Source organism: Patella vulgata, chromosome 3, assembly GCF_932274485.2.
Source record: "Patella vulgata chromosome 3, xgPatVulg1.2, whole genome shotgun sequence".
NCBI classification, from domain to species: domain Eukaryota; kingdom Metazoa; phylum Mollusca; class Gastropoda; family Patellidae; genus Patella; species Patella vulgata.
The window spans coordinates 241,886-267,375 of record NC_065881.2 but is presented as its reverse complement, the minus strand read 5'-3'; the positions used below and the strand labels follow the sequence as shown (position 1 = coordinate 267,375).

General features: G+C 37.7%; 2 protein-coding genes across 4 annotated transcripts in view; both read right to left on the bottom strand.

The window, feature by feature from the left end:
* LOC126816835 (histone-lysine N-methyltransferase NSD2) overlaps positions 1-16,025 on the bottom strand; it is a 38,303-nt gene extending 22,278 nt beyond the window's left edge. The window contains exons 1-16 of one of the 3 annotated variants that reach the window (XM_050543594.1): positions 15,925-16,025; positions 14,100-14,295; positions 12,431-13,093; positions 10,946-11,632; positions 9,156-9,253; positions 8,275-8,352; positions 6,136-6,342; positions 5,015-5,255; positions 4,008-4,208; positions 3,575-3,754; positions 3,177-3,333; positions 2,544-2,672; positions 2,262-2,341; positions 1,623-1,735; positions 471-740; positions 241-362 (exon numbers count right to left, since the gene is read on the bottom strand). In XM_050543594.1, coding sequence (XP_050399551.1) covers positions 241-362; positions 471-740; positions 1,623-1,735; positions 2,262-2,341; positions 2,544-2,672; positions 3,177-3,333; positions 3,575-3,754; positions 4,008-4,208; positions 5,015-5,255; positions 6,136-6,342; positions 8,275-8,352; positions 9,156-9,253; positions 10,946-11,632; positions 12,431-13,093; positions 14,100-14,286 — 3,413 coding nt within the window. In that variant the 5' untranslated portion in view covers positions 14,287-14,295; positions 15,925-16,025. The remainder of the gene's footprint in view (positions 1-240; positions 363-470; positions 741-1,622; positions 1,736-2,261; positions 2,342-2,543; positions 2,673-3,176; positions 3,334-3,574; positions 3,755-4,007; positions 4,209-5,014; positions 5,256-6,135; positions 6,343-8,274; positions 8,353-9,155; positions 9,254-10,945; positions 11,633-12,430; positions 13,094-14,099; positions 14,296-15,924) is intronic. The other 2 variants (XM_056100028.1, XM_056100029.1) reach the window with 2 other exon arrangements.
* Positions 16,026-18,028: 2,003 nt separating this feature from the next.
* LOC126815728 (serine protease HTRA2, mitochondrial) lies at positions 18,029-25,284 on the bottom strand. The gene is made up of 7 exons (XM_050541621.2): positions 24,813-25,284; positions 23,992-24,193; positions 22,777-22,971; positions 22,341-22,373; positions 21,429-21,543; positions 20,126-20,318; positions 18,029-19,542 (listed from the first exon to the last, which is right to left on the bottom strand). The coding sequence occupies exons 1-7, from the start codon at positions 25,187-25,189 to the stop codon at positions 19,374-19,376; spliced, it is 1,284 nt and encodes a 427-aa protein (XP_050397578.1). The 5' UTR covers positions 25,190-25,284; the 3' UTR covers positions 18,029-19,373.
* Positions 25,285-25,490: the final 206 nt, after the last annotated feature.

The window sequence follows — 25,490 nt, the reverse complement described above, 5'->3', positions numbered from 1 at the left end:
GTCACGTAAAACCTTGGAATCGATACCACGCCAGTTGACTCAATGACAGACCTTGTGATACAGCGTGCACATGCTAACCAAACGGCAATACAACACCCCTTAATGTGTAAGCAGGTAATCAATACCATGCTACTGAACTGAATGACAAATGCGAGTGTCAAACCATTCTGCCACCCACATCCTTGAGGGATGTTGCTGTCACAAGCAGGTGCCCTTCTCCCATATAAAAGTTATTAATACCTGTTTTTATCGAGTGTTAACATATAAAAGTTTGTGATGTTATCTTCATGGGCTTGTTTTATTCTTCTTCTACATTCATCTTCATCAACTAAATCGCCCACATATTCATTTACAAACTGACCCTAAAAATATAAATCACCGACATATTCATTTACAAATTGGCCCTAAAAATATAAATCACCGACACTTTTACAAACTGACCGTAAAAATATAAAGAGAACAGCCCTTACCTTTTTAACATCAACTTTAGTATATAACCCCCAGCCTCTACTTGGTGTTTTTAAGGGTTCCGATACAGGATATTCTCTCTTCTGGAATCTCTGATTCTGACATTTCTCAGCTGCCGGACAGGCAAGGGGATGACATTCATACATCAACATCCGGTTTAAACAATCTGAGTCGGAACTGCACGGATTCTCCTGATCCGATCGACATTCACATCTCGGTATCTCTGATAAATCAGCTTTATTGATCTGAACATTTCCAATAGGAACGTTGGTCTGAAAATCAATATAATTATCAATTATTGATCTGAACATTTCTAATAGTAACGTTGATCTGAAAATCAACAAATTATTCATTTTAGAAGGAAAGATGAAGATCAACTGTTAATCAACACAAATTAAAACATTATATATATGTAAAATATTCATTATAGACGGGATTGACCAGTTATCAATTATAGACAGGATTGACCAATAATCAATTATAGACAGGATTGACCAGTAATCAATAGAAGTTAGAACATTGTTAGACTTACATGTTATATAGAGTATAACATCACAATGATGAACTTAGACCCACCCAGGGTCTTTAACAGGGGCAGAGAAATCAGACAATATCAGAAAATAGTCATCAGTCTCCACAAACTGGTCGTGTCTCTAGTCTCCACAAACTGGTTGAGTTTCTACCTCAACAAACTGGCTGAGATTCCAGATACACAAACTGGCCGAGTCTCTACCTCCACAAACTGGCCGAGTCTCTACCTCCACAAACTGGTCGAGTCTCTAGTCTCCACAAACTGGCCGAGTCTCTACCTCAACAAACTGGCTGAGATTCCAGATACACAAACTGGCCGAGTCTCTACCTCCACAAACTGGTCGAGTCTCTAGTCTCCACAAACTGGCCGAGTCTCTACCTCCACAAACTGGCCGAGTCTCTACCTCCACAAACTGGGCGAGTTTCTACCTCCACAAACCTCTAGTGTCCAAATATTACCTGGGTTAAACATCAATGATATAACCATTGATTCAAATGTTACCTGGGTTAAACATCAAATGTTACCTGGGTTAAACATCAATGTTACCTGGGTTAAACATCAATGTTACCTGGGTTAAACATCAATGATATAACCATTGATTCAAATATTAAATAACTGTTACCTTGACAAATTTATATGGTGCAGGTTTCTTGGCGTTATTTTCCTTCTCTAACTGTTCTTTGTTTTCTTTCGCCGCCTGCCAGATTTTAAACGCTTCTGTTGCTTCGACAACACCTAAATTATAATAAAAATTAATATCATAATTAACTAATTATACACAAGTTTTAAAATCAGAAATGAAATGAAATGGGTTTTAATTTACAACTCCAAGTGGGCTAATAAAGCCGCCGTACTCTAGGATCGAACACTGAACCTTCAGGTTAGCGATCTGATGTCTTACTCACTGAGCCACTGTGGCTTGATCATTAATAGACGTAATATATTAAATAGTCTTTCCACAGGAGAATTTTCTGATATAAAATAAAATCCTATTTTTTTTCCCCACCAATTAGGCTAATGGAGACAGACATGTATTACAATGGAAATCCTGCCTGGAGAGCAACGCCTCAACCCACCCTAGGAATCAACCAATGTGTGAACTCTGCTTTCCATCCTATGCTAACAAGAAACAACTTTCTCAACCAACCCTAACTCTAACCCTTGGATCGAACTCTGCACCTCCTAGTTACTGACCCAGCACTTCACCCACTGAGCCAACAAGGCTTCTTTTCACAAACAAAAACAAACTTAAATTATTTACCTCGTCCGAATATTTTAGCGAGACCTTTAGCAGCTGCCGTATCCCGACTTCCCTTGTCACCTTCTTGAAACAGGAAAACCCTTAAAAAACAATAAAATACTATTGTAGCTGAGGAACTTTTTATTCCACTATACCAACCCTTTTTTTACCGGACTGGAATTTAAATCAAGTATTTGTCAGATAATTCTTTACATAAACCGATAGAGTCCATGATTATCATGTTTATCTTTACATAAACTGATAGAATCTTTGATTATTATTTTTATCGAAATATTTTCTTACCTCCCTTGATGTGTCCAATAAAAGTCATGTGATCCAAAGAATCTAACAGGGAATTCCCCTACTTGATGTGGTTTTTCCTGTATATTTAAGGGAACATTACGGGGATGACATACCTCTCCTGGCCACCATCTAAAACATAAATAAATATACATAATATATCAATCATTACATCCAAGATGATAAACCTCTCCTGGTCACCATCTAAAACACATAAAAAATGTAGAAATGAAATGGGGCTTTATGTTCTGCTTTTCTGGGCAGGTTTAGGGAACTCGGATCTCACCATGGTAACAGATTGTCTGGTCAGGTTTAGAGACCTCTGAGCTCACCATGGTAACAGATTGTCTGGTCAGGTTTAGAGACCTCTGAGCTCACGATGGTAACAGATTGTCGGGTCAGGTTTAGAGACCTCGGATCTTACCATGGTAACAGATTGTCTGGTCAGGTTTAGAAACCTATGATCTCACAATGGTAACAGATTGTCTGGTCCGGTTTAGAGACCCGTGATTTCACCATAGTAACAGTTTGTAAGACAGCAAAGTTAATGCTGGATGTCTATTCGTAAATAATGCCTGTATCAAGTGACACTTTATTGGCTTAAAAGCATTCTTGAAACCAACTATCCATAATTACCTGTAACTGCCGATTTTAATCCAGATTAAATCTCCATATAAGGGTTTTTTACCACTGGAACAATCTGAACAATACCAACTACCCTCGGGAAACGTCATCTTTAAACAATCTGGATGGTAGGCTGCTGGACACGATTCACAACATAGCAACGTACCTCCTGTAACCAATAGTACTTAGAATAAAACATAATATAATGTATAACAGAGTTATGGCCCTTGATCACTTCAACGCTTTCTACCCAGATGTGGTTTCCTGCACTAATGACAAGGGGAAACCATGCTAGAAAACCTGGGAGAAGCTTCTCGGCCCCCCAAGACAATGTCCTTGACAGGCCCTCCGACCTGCACAAGACACAAAAGGATTGTAAATAAAGAAGTAAAATATGAGACTGGACTGACCTTTACTACACTGGAAACACCAGCTGACGTTGACGTGACTATGATGACGATGTGTTTTATTGGGTTGAAAGTGAGAACTACACACGATGTAATTACCAGCTAGATTGATACTTCCTGCTGCTATACAATAATCACCGGCATGATACGCTACCGGACATCGTACACAACGTAATAACCGACCTAAAATATACAACACAATATACATCACTTGGTCAACAACTGAGTTTATTTCCTTCTGCATCAGGACTGAGAATTATGAAATAATTTCTTGTCACTCTATAACGATTCCGTCGCTCAAGAAAATTATCACTTTCTTCAAATATGGTTCATCACATTCAGGTTCTGAATCCAACATCAACATATGGTGAATCATGTTCGAAATTATACAAAATATTAACTGTATTGTTGTCATAATTAAAGAAATAAAACCAACCTTTAGTAGCTTTAGGGTTTTTTGGGTTGTCAGCAGCACACGTTGCACACGTATGTAGGGGACAGAAATACGATTTCCCTTCAATACGACTCTGAGGATATTTCTTAAAACATTCTTCATGGTAGAATTTACCACATGATGATACGGAACATTTCCTTGTATCTGTACTAGCTACTTTACACCGGAAACATGTGTGTTCATCTGAAATATAACAATAGAAGGTTTCATAGAATTTGTCATAATTCACCCATCAGAGAATCTTTCATAGAATTTGTCATAATTCACCCATCAGAGAATCTTTCATAGAATTTGTCATAATTCACCCATCAGAGAAGCTTTCACAGAGTTTGTCATAATTCACCCATCAGAGAATCTTTCATAAAATTTGTCAGAACCACAGATCATGCCTTAAATGGACTCAGACTAGTAATTATTTTCCCTTATTTCATGATGGACGAATGTAGTGCTTGTTATAAATAGACAATTTTTCCCTTAATTTTTTTCTCCCCTCCTGCTTTTTTTGTCTGACTTTTTGGTCTAGTATTGGAGAAAAGGGATCAAATTTACAATTTCATAGCAGTTTGGGGAAATACTGATGATATTGCAGCGGAGGGATAGGGGGTGTAAAGTGTCTTTCTGCAGAGCAATCATTGTGTCGGAAGTGAGATTTTCACCCCAGTCAACTTCAAATCCCTGTAGCAAAAAATCTAAACGGTCAACCCCCTACAAAATTATAAGGAGATTGCCAAATGTGGTCCCCATTGTGCCTATAAAGATTGGAACCAACGGAATGTTGAGCAAAGAGCTACAGCCTGTGATGTTAAAGCCATTTAACACTGAAGTCAATGGGCAAAAAGTTGCTAGTCCAAATAAATCCCCCCCCCCCACCACCCGTAGAAATTCTTGGGTTTCATCTCTTTATGTAATGCGACCAGTGGTCATTTTTTCAGTTATAAATTTAACACAACTTGTACCTCTATGATCCATTTCAAATCTGTTCTACTTACTTTTAAGACATTCCCCACATCTAAATTCTCCGTCAGGATTCTCTGTCAGTGCCAGACATGTGGCGTGGAAATGACCTTGACATGCTCCCTGACATTCGATAAGTTGACCAGTTTGTTCACATATTGTACAGATATTCTCTCGTTTAGTCGTACTGCTAGCATGAAGTTTAAATATGTCCAACTCATATTCATCATCACCAGATTTAATCGTACTCTGTACAACACGTGATTTCAGATCATTCTGGGCGAAAAAATCAATAAAATATCACAATAAATTAATGTCTTCCTAAATCAAGAATAAATCAAAAACAATTCAGAATCTCAACTTAAACATACATTAATCATATTAAACATACATTATGCAAGAGCTTAATCTGCCTATTGCAGGTCTTTCTTTAGGCCTGAAATGTTATCTAAATTATTAATTAGACATTAATTAACTTATCCAGACCATAATAAACTCTCGACGTCATCGCTAGCCTGCAATATTTACTGGATTAGGATCCCATTTGCTGCTCAACTTTCATTCATGATTTAATGATGAAATGGATAATCAAGACTATGTTTTTTTATCGTACCGACTTCGGTAATGGTGATCGAGGCTAGGGCGAAGTCAATCGCTAAAATCTTGGTTCAGAGTGGATCAATTTGACTGAAATTTTCAGCAAATTCCCTTTACATTATCTATTTTTTAACTATTATGGTGAGAACTGCCAGCTCTTTATCTAATCTCCCATCATGTATCTTTAACAAATAGATAAGAACAATTTCAAGTTTGCTGCAAACTTGAGAAAAAAATATTAAAGACTTTGTTACTGGTAGGTGGAAGAATTTGGGGGAAACGGGAAGAGAGGGTCATTTTGGGACTAAAATGTGTTTCAATTTTATTTCAATAATTCCCTAGCATATTAGGGTCTTTAGCAGTTGGAGGAAACCTCAGGACATGGAAGAAAAACCCACGAGATTGGACAGGTACAAACAGGGAATCGAAACCGCACCACATGTTGGATATCCACCCCCTTCGATACCCGAACCTCTTTGTATGTTGAAATGGAAACAAGACCCTAACCCTCTGTATGAGTTGAGATACGAAACAAGATCATGTTAACAATTATACTCACACGTGGTTCTGATTTTTCTGAATTTGAATCTGAATCATGATTGGTTGGCGGTGCTACTTTGGTTTTTCTTGATTTCTTCTTCTCCTCGATAATCGGTACTGATTTATCAGTTGTTAAGGTTTCTGATTTTCTGGATTTTGAGATTTTTAAAGGTTTTACCATTGGCTTAACTTCTTTCATTTCAACTTGTTCTTCTTCTCCTTCTTCCTGCTCAATTCATGAATCAACAAATATAGTAAATAAACGAAACAGAATTGTAAAATATTTCTAATTAAATTAGAAATTAAATGTGGTTTAACATTCTTTGCTCTACCGAATGGGCTAATGAAGACACACGCTATTACCAACAATTAAAGTATTACTTCACAAGTAGGCCGTAGTGCCACTGCCTGGGCAATATTTCCCCTCATATTGCCCGTTTTTATTTTCAGTGACCAGTTGGGATTAATTTTAATTCAGAAGGAATCTTATTGAAATCTTTGTCAGATCAGTTGACGTTCAGCTATGTATTTTCTTCACAATGTTTTACTCTGCAAGCCGATAACTGAACACAGCATATCTTTTTAAGCAAGAACATAAGGCTGACCTACCGACCCTTCTCCTCAATTGTGGGTCGGGTTTGGCAAAACAAAGATATTTTTAAGGTCAGCCTAATTAACTAAACTTTGGCTGTTGAGAAAAAATACGACACAGGAGTAAAAATATCAAAACAAAACTAAGCATAAATCAAAATTCTGTAAATTGGTACATGACATTTATCTTTTAAAATTGCGAGACATTTAGATCCAATTTGTTGAAAGAAATTGATGGAAATTTTCAGGAACAATGCAAGACTCGGTAACAACCAAAATCAGCAAATTTTGCCCTTGTAATAGAGGCATGGAGTTCACTGTCCACTCAACACAAACTAGCAGTGAGAGAAATCGGGAGGATTGCACGTAGGGGTCTCTAGCAGTGGGAGAAAACCGGGAGATTGCACGTAGGGGTCTCTAGCAGGTGGAGAAAACTGGGAGATTGCACGTAGGGGTCTCTAGCAGTGGGAGAAAACCGGGAGATTGCACGTAGGGGTCTCTAGCAGGTGGAGAAAACTGGGAGATTGCACGTAGGGGTCTCTAGCAGTGGGAGAAAACCGGGAGATTGCACGTAGGGGTCTCTAGCAGTGGGAGAAAACCGGGAGATTGCACGTAGGGGTCTCTAGCAGGTGGAGAAAACTGGGAGATTGCACGTAGGGGTCTCTAGCAGTGGGAGAAAACCGGGAGATTGCACGTAGGGGTCTCTAGCAGGTGGAGAAAACCGGGAGATTGCATGTAGGGGTCTCTAGCAGTGGGAGAAAACCGGGAGATTGCATGTAGGGGTCTCTAGCAGTGGGAGAAAACCGGGAGATTGCATGTAGGGGTCTCTAGCAGTGGGAGAAAACCGGGAGATTGCATGTAGGGGTCTCTAGCAGTGGGAGAAAACCGGGAGATTGCACGTAGGGGTCTCTAGCAGGTGGAGAAAACCGGGAGATTGCATGTAGGGGTCTCTAGCAGTGGGAGAAAACCGGGAGATTGCACGTAGGGGTCTCTAGCAGTGGGAGAAAACCGGGAGATTGCATGTAGGGGTCTCTAGCAGTGGGAGAAAACCGGGAGATTGCATGTAGGGGTCTCTAGCAGTGGGAGAAAACCGGGAGATTGCACGTAGGGGTCTCTAGCAGTGGGAGAAAACCGGGAGATTGCATGTAGGGGTCTCTAGCAGTGGGAGAAAACCGGGAGATTGCACGTAGGGGTCTCTAGCAGTGGGAGAAAACCAGGGGATTGCACATAGGGGTCTCTAGCAGTGGGAGAAAACCGGGAGATTGCACGTAGGGGTCTCTAGCAGTGGGAGAAAACCGGGAGATTGCATGTAGGGGTCTCTAGCAGTGGGAGAAAACCGGGAGATTGCACGTAGGGGTCTCTAGCAGTGGGAGAAAACCAGGGGATTGCACATAGGGGTCTCTAGCAGTGGGAGAAAACCGGGAGATTGCACGTAGGGGTCTCTAGCAGTGGGAGAAAACCAGAGGATAAAGACATCAGCCTTGAGCTTTCAGGAATTAAAAATAACATAATTTTTTATAGATATTGATGTTTCTTGCCAGTGTATTAAAACTATCGGATTGCTTACCTTTGTCTTGTCAGTTGGTTCCGTTTCCATGGGAACCTCAGTCTCTTCATCAGATTTTATGTCACTCATTCTTCTTGACTAAAATATAACACATGATAGGCTATTTATGATGGTGTCTCCTTCCAATCATCTTTCAGTCTACTCGGAAAATACAGTCTATATTTAGTCAAGGGATTACATCAATAGTGTGCCGTCTAAATAGTCCATGACAGGTGCTGTATGTCCAGGTTTTACTTCCAATACAATGTTTGTAAAATAATAATAAAATTGGAGTCCCGGACAGCAAACCTTTTAACCCTGTTGTGTTGAAAAAATAATCTATTTATGTTTTGCCTTTTTCTCAAAAACAAGATGAACCATACACATAGTCTTGTGTTTGTCAAATTTAAAAAGATGACCACAACTTTGATTGGTTGATAATTTGTGATGTGGAATCAGACAACCAATAGAAAGACAACATAGGGATGGGGAGGACATTTACCAATAAACAGGATGTGTGACAAGGTGTTATAGGTTCACCATCACTGTCATAGACATTTACCAATAAACAGGGTGTTATCGGTTCACTATCACTGTCAGAGACATTTACCAATAAACAGGATGTGTGACAAGGTGTTATAGGTTCACTATCACTGTCATAGACATTTACCAATAAACAGGATGTGTGACAAGGTGTTATAGGTTCACTATCACTGTCATAGACATTTACCAATAAACAGGGTGTTATCGGTTCACTATCACTGTCAGAGACATTTACCAATAAACAGGATGTGTGACAAGGTGTTATAGGTTCACCATCACTGTCATAGACATTTACCAATAAACAGGGTGTTATCGGTTCACTATCACTGTCAGAGAACCTTAAATAAAACAGTTTTCACCTTTCTCGTTGGTTTAGATGTTGGTGTGGGCCCCTTTTTATCTTCTTCTGCTTCTAATTTTTTAATAGATGGTTTACTGACACGTGGTGATCTCTTGGCTAAAAAATACATCAATTATTTAATTCTTGTTTATTTACCATTTTAAACAAGCGGCTCTGGTCAAAGGCTTCCAGAAATACATCAATTGTAAACCAGTTTAAATAAGCGGTTTTGGTCAATACTTTCCTGGCCAACACCAGAATTGAAGGCCTAGTTTACCCCCATACTCCTCGCAGTGTTTCGTTTGATTAGACCTAATCTCACCAGGGCTGCCGACAACCAGTATCGCAGCGCAATTTGCGATACATATTTTGTCCGTTGCTAATCAAAAATTAAAATCTAACGTTTTTGATTCGCAGTAACTGCGAATCATTAATATGCCTGTCATTTTGGATAATGACACAAAGATTTATCCACATTTCTCAACACTTTCAATGTGTATAAAATATCAAATAAATTTTATAAACAAAACGGAATTCTCCGTGTGACATTTTCTTCTCGAACTTCCCAGACTCAATTCATGATACTATATAATACAGGGACATAACTCTATGAATCGGGACTATTAAACCGGAAATAGGGAATCAAGTAGTACCACTCACGTTGCGAGACATGTCAATTTCGAGTAATTATATCAGTATTCAATTTGAAAAAAAAATAAATTCAGTGTATCCCCCACAAATTGTAAATAAAATATAAAAAATAAACGTAAACGTATTGTAAAGTGAGAAATCAAAGTAAGAATTCCCGTAAACTATTATTGTTTATATTGCGTGCGTCTAGTTAATCGAGATTATTCGTAAAATACCGCGTGCTTCCGATTGAACAAAAATAATAACACACGATAAAAAGCAGACGAAATTGTTTTCTAACGAAGAAATAAGAAGCCACTGCCAAGAATTGGCTTCAGACATAAGGCCTAACAAAAGTCTACATTCATTCAGAAATGTTCACAGCTAGCTGTAGAAGTGCTAAAATTCTAAAAAAAATCTTAAGAATGAAATCTAATCATTTGCTATCAATTAAAATTAAAATAATCTTGTTATTTAGGTGTTTTATGTTGATTTGAAACTGAAAAACTGCTAATCAATTTTTAAATTTGCTAATCAAATTTGGCAAAATTGGACTTTTTGATTAGCAGTGCTGCTAATCATCTGTGAAAAATTACCGACAGCCCTGAATCTCACTCAAACATTGCTGTAATGAAAGCAAATTTCTGTTCCAAATTATTGCTGGTCAATAGTCTGATTAACAACAAGCAATACCTAACTGCGTAACAATATCATTCGGATTTAAACAGAGCTCTAGATATGTTTACATAACGTTACGTCATGACTCACGAAATTTATTACACCTAATTAACAAGTGCATAGCAGAATATCGCAGAAAAACTAATTGCGTGACAAACAAGGCTATCAAAACAGCTACAATGTAAACAATACGATTTGGAGACAAACAATACTTTCGTCATTTTTAATACCTTAAATCACTGTCCAAAGTTTAGGGAAGACCCCAGATTAAACGAAGGGCTGTCATGTTGCTGTACTTGGGAGAGATTTGATTGAACGGGAAGAATAGACTCACTTGTTCAAAAGCTCAAGTATCAGAAGTCAATCCAACAATGGCCAGAGAGCGATTTCTCCGGCCATTACTTCAGGAATATTCGGTTTCCCAAGGCATTCTCAGACTTTTCATTGAATTTCAATTGTCCTTTATATGTACGCCAATGTGTATGTGGGCCTTTAACTTACCGGTATTGGGTGATTCCGTTTCCATGGTGAATTTCGTCTTATATCTGGCCTTCTGTTTCTCGGACATTAAACTCCACTGTTGACTTAGATGCTCTTTCACTTCTTCTGCTGACCAATCAGGATGCTCGTCTAACACACTATCCTCGTGTTTGTGGTAAAACGTATCGAATGAAGGCTCATACTTCACGGCTTTAGGTCGCGTAAACAATGCTTTCACAGAACTAGAGTCATTATCACTTCCCTCTGTCTTTTGTCGTTTGGTTTTATTTTCAACAGGGGTATCTTCAACCGACTCATTCGACAAGTCATCTTCCTCCATTTTTCTTTTCTTACCCTGTTTTTTTGTTGGCGAGCCTTTAGGCGTGGCCGAATTGTCTTTCGATTTATTTGATTTCAAATCGTAAACGAACGTGAATTTCTCTTGTCGTTCTTCATTGCTGTAACCATACGCTTCTGTCGCCTGGGCAACACCGATATCCCAAGCCATTTTTCTAGACGGAAGAACCCGGAACGTTTGAGTAATTTTCACCTTATTGCTCTTGGTTGCCGATTTGACTCGTTCATCTGCGTAATCTAAGAAATCTTTTAATCCAGTAAAAGATAGAGATGAGCTTTCACTAATCCACCCCCGTTCGCCCTCGTTACCAAAATACTGAACGTGATACATTCTCTGTATTCGTGCGCCACCTACAATTATAAAATATAAGAAATAACTCTGAAAGTACTTATCAGTTTCTTTTTCTCATGAACATAAACAAATGATGAGAGAGAAGTGTCAGCAGTAGAATGTTAATGAAATGGGGTTTAACATCCTACTGTATAAACAATGATGAGAGACGAATGTCAGCAGTAGAATGTTAATGAAATGGGGTTTAACATCCTACTGTATAAACAATGATGAGAGACGAATGTCAGCAGTAGAATGTTAATGAAATGGGGTTTAACATCCTACTGTTCTGCTCCGACTGGGCTAATGAAGATGGACATACGCCATACAGTGTGCTATAAGGGAAATTTTTCCCGGACAGCGGCACTACGGCCTACTCTTATATCGAATTCCAACTGTCAAGGGATCTTTTACGTGCACGCCAATATGTACACTGGACCTCAGGTTTTTTTTTGTCCCATCTGAACGATTAGACAGCTGTCCTTGTCAGTACCTCCTAATGCATCACTGACAAGGGGGAAGCACGGTGGAAAATCTGGATGAACTTTCTTGAACAATGCAGGGATCAAACACCCGACATACAGGCATGCGAGCCAGCGTCTTACCCACTTAGCCACCGTGACCCCCAGCAGTAGAATGTTAAACCCCATTTCATAACCTCATATCAATATACAAATGGTTTTAAATAGAAGTTTTATTATTCTGACTATACACAATTCAATCTGAAAGTCTGTACGATGGTTTTTAAATGGCAGTACTATTTAATTTTATTTTGACACATTTAAATACGGGCATGTAAAAATCTAAACACAACAAACCTTGAATTCTGGTGTATATGTTGGTATATGGACATTCGGACACCATGCAAGGCCACCATGGATGACCGCCAACTTTAGCCCACAGCATATCACCCATACCATACTTGGCCGGTTTCTGTTGTTCCATTTCTGGTGACACTTGTACTGGAGGGGTTTTTACTTTTGTTTCTTTTGGGGATTTCTCCGTCTCTGGAAAATCAGATTTGGGTAATTTTCTTTTCACTACTCTTTTCGTTCTTTGTTCCGCCGTTTCTATTTTCCGGACGCTCTTTGCCGATGTTGTGTATTCAGATTCATCTTTCTTGTCTTTTATTTTACGACCTTTAGAGGTTCTGCGACTTTTTGGTGTATTGAACTCGGATTTGTTATTTTCACTGGTTTTAGGTTCAGGAATTTTCTCGGTTTTCTCAACTTTTTCCATTTTCTCAACTTTCTCAACTTTTTCCATTTTCTCAACTTTTTCAAATTTTTCAACTTTTTCCATTTTCTCAGTTTCAGTTTTCTTAGATTCTTCAGATTTTTCCTTTCCGTTTACTTCAGCTTTCTCTTTTTCATCCTCTGCTTCCATTTTGTTCAACAGGTCGTCAACTTCTAAGGTGGTTTCCGATATTTTTAAGACAGCTCCTGTACCCTCAACATGTGTAACGGAAACACTATCTGGACCTAAAACAAACAACAAATGGATTTAACAAGCTTGATATCTAGAGGCAGATCGTATTTTTTAGAGGCTGTCAAGGTCTTATTACGACATTTCTTACAGCCTAAAATATTTACACTCGAGTTTGTTTTTTTTAGGCTCCATCAATCTGATTAAAATACAGATCTATATTTCGTTTTGTTTTTTATACTTTCGATGGCCTACACTACAAGAAAATCTGACCAGTTGCACTAAAAGGTCGCGTCAGGGGTTGTATGAGTGGCTTTTGACCCCATGACATCAAGACATTGATTAATCAATCAGCGTTGACCTTTCTAGTGGTTTATCCACAGTTCCGTGCATCAAACCCCTGAACCCATCGTACCAGACCGTTTCATTGGCTTATCCTGCACATCAATTAGAACGCAGGTAATATAACAACTCTTCCAGTGTAGTAAAGACAAATAAAACGAAATATTGAACTATAAAAAAGGAAACGAAATAGGATCTGTGTTTGAACCAGATTGAGGTTCCATCAGTAACAGTCGTGCCTTTATTTCTCGACAGCCGTGTAGTCACAATAAAAGCTTCAACTCTGCGTTGTTGGCCATTGGTTGGAAATTATAAGCAATTTATTATTTATTCATGGCCAATAACTATCAACCTGAAATGAAATGGGGTTTAACAGGGGATTTTGCCAGGTCAGCAACCTGTTTTTTATTTCGATTTCGAACTATCAAGGGTTCTTCTACAGGCATCCTGCATCACTGACAAATCCAGATGAAATTTCAGCCAACAACAGGAGCGAACCGGAGCCATGTCTCAGCCAACAATGGGAGCAAATCCGAGCCAGTGTCTCGGCCAACAATGGGAGCGAACCCTAACCAGTGTTTCTCAGCCGAAGTAGGAGCGATCCCAAACCAGTGTCTCGGCCAACAATGGGAGCGAACCCGAGACCTGGTTAGCGAGCTAACCACCTGGTTAGCGAGCTAACCACTCAATCACTGAGCCACTGCAGCTCCAACTACTAACCTGCTGATTGTTTGGTGTTCGATTTACTGTAGGCTTTCTTTAAACCTTTATCCATAGTTGGTATTTGTGGCAGATGATGATGGACACCACTTGATGGCAGCACAGCAGTTGGATTGTCTCCTCCTGACGGGGTCATCGGGGTCATCTCTGACACGCCATTTGTCAATCCAGATGAATTATTCTCCATTTTGTGTCACTGAAAACAAATTCAAAACTTGTTTAATTTATAATCCACAATCAGATAAGAAAATTTTCACAATCAGTGAAAGAACTTAACGCTTGGCTAGCAGCCTGAAGCCACTCCAATACGTGAATAGCAATGTAAAACGTTTTCTACACTTTATAAAACTTTCTTAATAAATAAAATAGATAAGTTTATACTATAGCGGATAGATGTACATAAAAAAAAGTCAAAAATATATTTGTTTAGTTTTTATTTCAATGCAACAGTGAATAACATGGACGATGCTAATCAATCAGAATAGGGTCGATTTAAAACCCTTTCTGGTCGGACTATATATAACTGTTGGTTTAGAAACAATTACCAGTCCCTTCACCTACTGCCCTTAGCGCACTTAGCATATCTGAACATTAATAATTTCTGTCACAGGCCAGGGGAAGAAAAGAGGGTTTAATGTCTACATAAAACTAGGTCAATTTAGGAGTAATGCATGGTTTAACTTTGTCAATAATTCAATCGAGCAAAGGATTTTTTTATCAGACAATCTTACTTCTTGTCAAAAATAATCTGGAAAATGCAACTATGTCACTTGTTCAACCATGTCTATGGCCCTTTTACTTTCTTTAAGCTAATTTGTACAGTACACAGTAGGCCTATCTGATGATAATACTTTTCATAGTTCGAAGGTAACCTTTTGTTCAACTATCACAGATATACAGATTTTTTTAAAAGGGATAAGATGCTACATGTACGTATATGAGTATGAAGTACCGTATAAAATTTTGAATCGTTTTTCACTTCAGTTAACGAATGACCATTTGAATAAACACAGGACAATTAAATGAATTATTGAACATAGGGACGGTTTGGACACAATTCTTTGGGTATTCTGACCACTAATACTTTGTGTTTTTAAATATTCATGTCTTGTAAAATGCCAATGCCAATGGGATGTTTTGTGTAAATGCTGATAAGACAATATTGGTGTAGGCTACAGCTGTTTTAAAATCAGAATAGATTATTCTAATACATAGACATTCAAATTTGTATGCCTCTTGCCAACAATTTGGATGTTTGTTATTATGGAGGCTTTTCTTTATAATATCATTAAAATGGGGAAAAATTCAAATGAGATTCAAAGGCTAATCTCAGGCAAAGAAAGACTCTGTTTAAAGTTAAGAACTATTTTACATGCTGAAAGATTTCTAAAAAAAAAAAATGAACAATGAAAATCTGGTCAACTCGACGCCTCCAATGAAAAATCTCAATTGGATTGATCCAGATCCAGGCTACAATTTCAGAAAATTTGACAAAATAAAATCAGAAATTTTATGACATTTTTCAAAAATATATTGCATGTTTCTGCCTTAATAATCTACCATGAGATTAAAATTCACTTGCCTAATGTAGCATACGAACAGTATATGATATTAAATTGGACAATCAATTTAAACGGTCCGATTAAATGTCTTGAAATCCGTTCAATAGGAAAAGAATTAATCCATGGACGCCATGTTTGATTCACGACGCCTCCACGCGGCAAACTCGGCCAAATGAAACAAAGCCAATTTGCTTATACGACTTCCATAAATAATATGCAGTATAATAAACGGTATCTAAGGATGCTAAAAATCGTAAACATACATAATCTATTCGTCATTTGAGACTAAAAATACTCAAATTCAGTATATTCCACTAACAACTGCACAGCTCTTTCGCTTGTATGATACTCGGTACAATACGGCGGGAAAGTGTACTGTAATTTGATTGGTTTAACTAGGTCACGGAAATCGGCGACAATGTTGGCTTATGGCGCGTTTAACATAGAACAGAGAGGACTTTTTCAACTTTTTGCTAAAATAAATGTCTTAAACAAAATCTGTGTGCTATTTTTGTAATATGATGGAGTCATTTAATACTCCTGAAAGCTACTGAAATTATAAATTCAAAGATAGCAGACGTTTTTCTGGTTAAACTAAGATTAAAATCATGGTCATACTGCAAATCAAATTTATAATCTGGACTGTTTGTCACAATCTCACAAAAAATAAAAACACAAGATCTTACTAGACAATTAATGAAGTTTATTTGAGGATATTGAAAATGATTTATTTCTGACCAAAATCAATCAATTTAATTAGGCATCAATCAGGTTGTTTAAACACCCGATCATATATATTTTGTAGGCTATAATTGTTATAAATTGATTAATTGATTGATTGGTTTATGAATATAAAAATAAATATTTGGCTGTCCAATTTGATCAGATAGCATTGGGCCTCATTCAGCATTCAGGGTATCGACAGCCGTAGGTGGGGGTGATGGGGGGCGTCCAAACTCTATACAATCTCACCAAGTACTGTATCATTCCATGTAATTGTAGTTTGTGGTGTGTGTAGGACAGGAGGAAGAGCATGATTTAGAAATTTTAAACAAAACACAATTCACAAGATTTCAGTTGATTTTTATTTATCAGGACTGTGAAGAACTAAAAATGAAGTTTGTTTGACCCAAATCAAATGAGCATTTCCGTTATTTTAATTATTAAACTAAAGTGGTAGGACCCAGGACCCTTCCTCCCCAGGACCCTTCCTCCCCTTAAAAGGTAAAGTTCATATTAAAATTAAATCAGATTAAATCAAATATTGATTGATTTATTGATTTGGGTGAATATAGACCTAACCAGAAAACGTTTTTCTTTCGTCTACCTAATGTCATTTGAATTTAGGAAATGAAATAAAATGGGGTTTATTAACGTCCTACTGTTCTGCACCAACTGGGATAATGAAGAAGGCCATACAGTGTGCTCTGAGGGGAATTTTGCCCGGACAGTGCCGTTTCCACCTACTTTTGATGGAATTCCAACTGTCAGGTGATCTTTTTACTTGGTGCCCACACCCTCCCTCCTGCAACACTGACAACATGGGGAGAGCACCCCCCCTCCCCTCCTGTAACATTGAAGAAGGCCATACAGTGTGCTCTGAGGGGAATTTTGCCCGGACAGTGCCGTTTCCACCTACTTTTGATGGAATTCCAACTGTCAGGTGATCTTTTTACTTGGTGCCCACACCCTCCCTCCTGCAACACTGACAACATGGGGAGAGCACCCCCCCTTCCCTCCTGTAACATTGGCAACAAGGGAAGAGCACCTTCCCTCCTACAATACTGACAAGGAAAAGACACTCTCCCTCCTGCACCACTGACAAGGGGAAACCACTCCCCATCCTGCTCTACTTTCAAGGGGAAACCACTCCCCATCCTGCTCTACTTTCAAGGGGAAACCACTCCCCATCCTGCTCTACTTTCAAGGGGAAATCAGACAGGAAAATCCTGAAGATCTTTCTCAGCTAATACTGGAATTGATGATGAGTTAATTCACTGAGCCACTAGTGTTTTACGTCAGGGACATTTACATGATAATGATTTCAAATTAAAACACTGTGAGACTGGCATTCCCCGAACAAGACAGAACTGGACTTGAAATGTGGTTGAAAACCTTTGAACTGTAGAGTGTATGCAACGTTTCTGTGACTGGGATAAGAAAGTTTCTGTGACTGGGATAAGAAAGTTTCTGTGACTGGGATAAGAAAGTTTTGTAGGATAAGAATATTTTTTATTGTGCATGGTCATCAAGTCCATATTTGTTCTGAAATGATGTGTCTTTAAAACTTGTTAATGTTAATAAGTTTTGGTATTCACTAAAATAATAATCAATCAATTTTATTAATGAATAAAAATAAAACAAATGAATAATATACACAAGATTTTATTAAGGGTATCGGTATTAATACAAAATTTACAAACACAACAGATAATATGATCGAAGCAGCACCATAGATCCTAGTGACAACAGATAATATGATCGAAGCAGCACCATAGATCCTAGTGACAACAGATAATATGATCCAAGCAGCACCATAGATCCTAGTGACAACAGATAATATGGCCTGAGCAGCACCATAGATTCTAGTGACAACCTGAGCAGCACCATAGTTTATCATCTTCACCTAACCTTGAATTTATTACACGACCAAATACAAAGTTTTACCAAAAGATAGAGAAAAATGGGATTAAACGTCCACTTGACACAAACTAGATCATTTCGGGGAGGTTAAATTTTATTTCAATAATTCGCATGCTAGTAGGGGCTTTTAGCAGTAAAGTTAAAGAAGTGGTCCTGTACCTTATAAAGCATGGTAAATTGAGACCACTTAATCTTTCCTTACAAAAAGATGTATTTGCATAGTTATCCGTCAATAATGCATCAAATTAACCCAATTAATAATTTATTTTAACTTAAACAGATTTAAACACAATTCCATAGAATACAATTACTGTTTATTGTCGAGTGATGTTATGAAGGTAGCTAAGTGGGTAACACCCTGGCTCGCTAGCCTGGGGGTCGCGTTTTCGATCCCTGCATTGGCCGAGAAAGTTCATCGGGATTTTCTGGCGTGGTTTTCCTCTTGTCAGAGTGGTGCAGAATGGAGGGCCTGACAAAGATAGCTGTCTAGTCGTTTGGATGGGATGAAAAACCATAGACCTGTGTATACATTGGCGTCCACGTAAATGATCCCTTGGCAGATGGAATTTGATATAAGAGTAGGCCATAGTGTCGATGCCCGGGCATGCCCATCTTCATTAGCCCAGTCGGAACAGAACAGAACAGTAGGATGTTGAACCACATTAGCCCAGTCGGAGTAGAACAGCAGGACGTTAAACCCCATTTCATTTCCGTTTTAACTAGTCGTTATCAAGCCATGACAACTGTGTATTACTGTGAGATGTTTCAAAAATTAATTTTTATCCTCTTTCATTCCAGTTATATTACTAAAAGGTCACATGATTTTAAATCTAAGGTCACATGATTTTAAATATAAGGTCACATGATTTTTATCATCACACACGTCTAATTATGTTTTATATAAATTCTTAGTCTTCTGTTCTTTATGTTCCTCAGATTTGTATGTCACAAAATGAAGGCCTATAATCTGTGTAAAGGCCTATATGTCACGAAATGAAGGCCTACAATCTGTGTAAGGGCCAATATGTCGCGAAATGAAGACCCCTACATCTAATCATATTGTTCAAATTTATTCTTCCATATCTTCGGTATTTATTAACAATTTTAACTTCTGTTGTCCACGTAAAATTCCTACACGTAATTTAGCGGAGGTGTCGAGAGCTGTATAAATATCGTTTGATGTTTGTATCTCCTGCTCGTTGATGTGAGTTATTACATCACCCGGACGAAGACCACCACTAAAATAGAAACAAATATTATGTCAATTATTATTTTTGATCAAAATAATTTAGTCAAAAGCAAATGAAATGAGGTTTAATGTCCTACTCTTCAAGCTCCATCTGGGCTAATAAAGATAAGTATACGCCATACAGTGTGCTATGAGGGACATTTTGACTAGACAGCAGCGCTACTGCCTACTCTTATATAAATTTCCAAATGCCAAGGGATCTTTTACGCCAATGTGTACACAGGACCTTTGTTTTATGACTATACATTATTCCCTGCCAGACCCTCTATCCTGCACCACTGACAAGGGGGAACAACGCTGGGAAATCACAATGAACTTTCTTGGCTAGGCTACAAGAGATAGACACAAGCCAGGCTACAGGAGATAGACACAAGCTAATTTTTCTTGTACCGCAAGGTTTCCATCTACTCTTCAATTACAACTGTGAAGGGTTCTTTTAGGTGCACGTCAATGAGTACACATGTGGACCTCAAATTTTCCTCCCATCCACAGGACTAGACATTTTCCATGCCAGGCCCACAGGATTAGATAATATCCTTGCCAGGCCCACGGGTCTAGATAATTTAACTTACTGATAAGCCGGAGATCCAATAATTATTTTATAAACGTAAACACCGGTTTGAGTATCAGGAAAATCCCGAACTCGTTCCTTTAATTCCATGGCAATACTAGGGGTCAAGGTCAACATCGTGATACCCATATAACGTCTTTTCTTGACACCAACGTCTCCTCCTCCACCTAACCAACCTTTCTTCTTACTTTCAACTGAAATAAAACAACACAAGCTAATTAAAATATGCCAATACAACAGTTTTATCTCAACTGTAGTTTATTCGAAAGGAAAACTTGGAAGCTGAGAAAATTTGATAAAGATCTAAGATCCTTGAAGAAATCTAATCTCTAGGGTTTATCCTCATCCACTGGTTCCGACCAATCGCGTTCATAAGGTTTTCAGCAAAGGGGGAATAACTAAGGAAGGGAAGGCTGCAGATTATGAATATCAAAGACCCTAATGCTTCAAGCCAAATATGAAAGAGATATATTAAAAACTATATTTTTATCGGAAAAGGGAGCATAACTTAGGAACAAAAAGTTGGGCTCCCCTATATATTATACTGAAAGGCTTCACAATAACGTGGGGAGTTGGATGGCCGAATAGTCTGCACGTGCGCGCTGTATCATAAGGCCTGTCATTGAGTCGACTGGCGTGGTTTCGAATCCCCGGTTGTACGTGACAAGGAGTAGGGGTCGCCTGTCTAACCTCGTGGGTTTCCTCCAGGTCCTCCGGTTTCCTCCCACTGCTAAAGACCCCTACGCGCAAGCGAATTATTGAAATAAAATTAAACCATATGTTAGTCCCAAAATGACCTAGTTTGTGTCAAGTGGACGTTAAACCCCATTTTTCTCTCTCTCTCTCTCTCTCTTTCACAATAACGTCTTATATATATTTCACAATAACGCCCTTGTTTGGGTCCCCTATATACTGAAGGGCTTCACAATAACGCCCATGTTGGGATCCACTGATTAATTAGGATCTTATAACTATACATGCTTTATAATCAACCACCAAACAGTAAAACCTGTCTGTATCATTACAGACCTGGGACTGTACAGTGCAGTGGGGGCCTACGACTGACCCCGGATCCATTTGATATCTGTTGTTTATTTCTTGCAATGTCTTCCCTGTCCGGTGGTTTGTCTTGTTCACAGGTTTGTCTTGTTAGTTTTGTTTTGTGTGTAGTGTGGTTCTCCAGCACTTATTAATATAGTGAGGTCCGAGGTCACAATTTTGTATAAATTCTTACAATCACAATTTTGTATAAATTCTTACAATCAACAACAAGAAAACCCTAACCAATGGTAATGAAACGGTACCTTTTTTTGTATATTTTTCTGCTTTTATCAAGAAATCACTAGCAAAATCAGAAGGAATGGCAAACGATATTCCGGTGGTAACTTTCATTGTATTTATACCAATAACTTCACCATCCTGTAAATATAAACAACAGTCACTATGGGAACCAATATAAACAACAGTTACTATGGCAACCAATATAAACAACAGTTACTATGGGAACTGAGATGTAATCAAGAAGTAGTATCAGATGTTCTATGGTATACACGACACAACTTGCATAGATGGATTGGAATCGCAAAACATCATCGCCAAAATCAATTTTTTTATCGCCACTTTCATATTTTTATAGCAAATTGCGACTTTGGCGACCGACAGTGTGAGCCCTGATTGGAACCTCCATATCAAGCACCAGTGTTTGAAATTAATAAACATGGGAGGGCTAATAAAAAACAAATCAGTCTTCTAGAAAAGCTTTCAATAACATGGTTAGGAGAGTTCTATAACTCCTATAGTTTATATTAGATGAAGGGAGTCACAGTGGCTCGATGGTTAGAAGAGTTCTATCACGTATCACGGCTATAGTTTATATATTACAGGAAGTGAGTCACAGTGGCTCGATGAGTACAAACAACTTGTCACTTGACACAAACCCCAGTTTCAAACTTTAGATTAGCTTTCATTTCTTGTTTTTATTTAAACATACATAATGTTCTATTGAAATATAATCTTGTCCGACCCAAATGAATCTGTTTTTAGAAATATTTAGCATAAAGAGAGAGATAATTGGTTTTTAACGTCCACTCGACACAAACCAAGTCATTTTGGGACTAACATATGGTTGAATTTTATTTCAATAATTCACACGCATGTCGGGGTGAACAGATGTGGGAAACCGAAGAAAACCCACGTGATTTAGCATGAAATCTTACCATATTAACTAGAGGTCCACCGGAATTCCCAAACTGTAAAATATATCGAGAATATATAAATAATAATAATCATTTATTTCTATACCAGTAGCATATTAATAATTGAACTCATTCTTGAAAACTAGTCTCGCAATCTTACAGAGAAAGAATGATAAATGTGATTTAACATCCACTCAACACAAAATAGGTCATTTTGGGACTAACATATATTTACAGTAACCTTTTATTTTAATAATTTGCTTGTGCATAGGGGTTTTTAATAGTGGGAGAAAACAAGAGGCTCCAGAGAAAACCCACGAGGTTTGACAGGCAACTCTCTTGTCACATGCAAGTGGGAAATCGAAACCACGCCACTTGACTCAATGACAGACCTTATGATCTGAAGTGTAAATGTTAGACCAATCAGCCACCCACCCACCATTTTACACAAACTTACATTAATAACCGCATCTGTTTGAATATAATCCATATTTTTATTATGAAGTCCTAATTCCCGGCTTCCCCGATGAACACTGCTCACGATACCAGCTGTAACTGTGTTACTTAATGTTAACGGACAACCAAGGGCAACAACCCATTCACCTGGTCGCAATTCACACGATTTACCAAATTTCAGCGTTGGAAGATTTTTCTGTAAAAACAAAAAAACAAAAAATATTTATTGATCTTTAAAAGGAGATATATTGATTAAACTTTTGTTTCTAGTTTACTTTCCTTGCTGTTGTCTGTGTTGTCCTTGTTCTTGTCCCAACCCTGTGCACCGGGTATGGGACAAATCGCCCCTGGACAACTTGTCCCCTGACAACTCATCCCCGGAAAATTCGTCCGCTGGGACTATTCGTACCTGGATAATTTGCCCCTACACTTGTTTGGGGACAAATTGTCCTAGAGCCCGGTGCCCCACCCCAACAGTTACTGTTAAAGTTAAATCATATACAATTATTTACATTCTCAAATGGTAACTTTTGAAAAATTAAAAGTTGTTACTAGTCACTTTCCATGTTTTTGTCTATTGTAAGTGCAGGAGGACAGCACCACACACAATTACACAAGACAAACCTATGGACAGGACACATTATACAGACACCACAAACAACAACTGCACATATCAGATCTAGTGAGTTGGCCATTCTTGCTATAATAATTCAAAAATAGATGATTAAAAAAAGAAAATCTTGAAAATTTCAGTCAAATTACTTTGTTCTGAACGGAATTGTCACTGTTGGAAGTTTGGACTAGAAATAGGCATCAATTGTGTCTGCACCGTCTATGAGAATTGGCGATCATTTGATTGACAGACGATAACTACACCGACATATTCTCGATTATCAAGTAACATGCTCAATGGCTATGGTAGCCTTGCTTGGCAGGCCTTTCATCACCAGTTTCCAGTAGTGACATCAGCGACAAACGGTAACCGTTAGCTTGGTGCGCCATTTATTGATTTAATTTTAAAAGGACGACTGTTTAAATCCAAACTGTATCCAAGTCATTCGTGGTCTACAGAGTTGATTTTGAGCTTGTCGTGTAAATAAAGGTCTAATTAATAATTTCTATAACATTTGAAGCCTAAATAAAGACTTGGATAGGCAGATTTAGTTCTTGCATAATGTATGTTTAATCAATGAGTTGATTGGCAGTTTCCACTTACACCTTTAATTTTGATTGTTGCTAGATCAGAGATTTGATCCACGGCAGTCACCACCCCTTCGTACGTATCTCCATTGTGTAGTCGAACTCGGACAGACTGTTTATTGGCTACTACATGAGCATTAGTCATTATTAAACCATCTTCAGTTACGATAAATCCTGAACCATTTGATAAAGTTGCCATATTGCCATGATACGGATGTCTGAAATAAAATAGTTAAAAAATATGGTTTTTTTAATCAAAATGGAAGTTTATGTAAAAGTATCGCTTATTGGGGAAATTGCAGTCTAATAGGAAGTCGAATAGATTTTCTTAAAGGAGCTACATGTAGGTCTCTAACTCAATATTTTCTATAATATTCAAAATTAAAAACACAAATTAGAATCCAATATTGATCAATTTCAATCAATACTGATGTTGTTATCTTGCCGTGAAACTATTGGATCCCAATATCCAATATTTAAGACACAACAGTCGTGTACCCTATGGTTTCAGGTGCCATTTTGTAATGAACAAATAAAAACATATCCTACAACACAATGTGGAACTGGAAGTAATGTAATTAGTAAAGGCTGGTTCACAAACGACAAAATAATAATTTAAAAAACGTGTAAAAGGCACTAAGCAGGCGTAATCGACTGCTGTTCAATTTGAACTGTTCACATATTTCACCGATCATAATTAATTAGAAATTAAAATATTCTTTTTAAAAATTGAATATAAATCACTTTACATACATTCATATCACATTAGTATGTGCTTAGAACCAATTTTGTCTACTTTAAGTTTAAAACAAAATAGAGCCATACGCTTTTTAATACCTTCCTCTGATTTCTATATAAACAACAGCAGGTGCAGCCCCTTCTACAACATCTGCTATAAAGTTAATATGGCTGTTGTTACGACGACCAACTCCAGTAGTAGAACCCTTCTCAGCAGCTTCAACAGAAGGGGTTAAATTTTCTATATTAAATATATTTGCAAGGTTTTGTTGTCCGTTATAAAAATACGATAGTCCACCTAAAACACACGACGTGGCACCAAAAACATAAAACTTCTTTATCTTCAAATTTGTCCATGAGGAAAACCTCTGATTCGTGTGAAAAGTTCGCAGATTTTGTTGTATAAAGTTTTTATTTACGAAGTTTTGGCTTATCTTACTCTGTGGAAGAATCGAAAACAAACTTCGGAACAACATTTTGCATATAAAAATAAAATCCACACTGTTCTAAATAGTTTAATATCGAAAATTTAAATGTCAAATTCTACATTCTTGTGTTTTTGACGATTTGACGTCCATCTTTACAAACATATGAAAAATAGTTTCGTATTTTAGATAAAGTACGTTATTTTGACAATATAATTCTTTTTTACAATATGAAGTTTTAATAAAGATTGTTTAAATCGTCTACGTATTTGATAAATATATTTTAAGTTAGTAATTATTAGATTTTTATACAAATTGATTTGATACGAAACTATGAGACATGGAATGGGGG

Bases quoted from the DNA above. Each gene is read 5' to 3' on its own strand.
- LOC126815728 (XM_050541621.2), bottom strand. From the start codon at position 25,189: ATGTTGTTCCGAAGTTTGTTTTCGATTCTTCCACAGAGTAAGATAAGC. The intron at 22,972-23,991 runs GTAAGTGGAAAC...TTGTTTTTACAG, and splicing joins CAACAATCAAAATTAAAGGT to AAAAATCTTCCAACGCTGAA. The intron at 20,319-21,428 runs GTACCGTTTCAT...GTTTTATTTCAG, and splicing joins AGAAAAATATACAAAAAAAG to TTGAAAGTAAGAAGAAAGGT.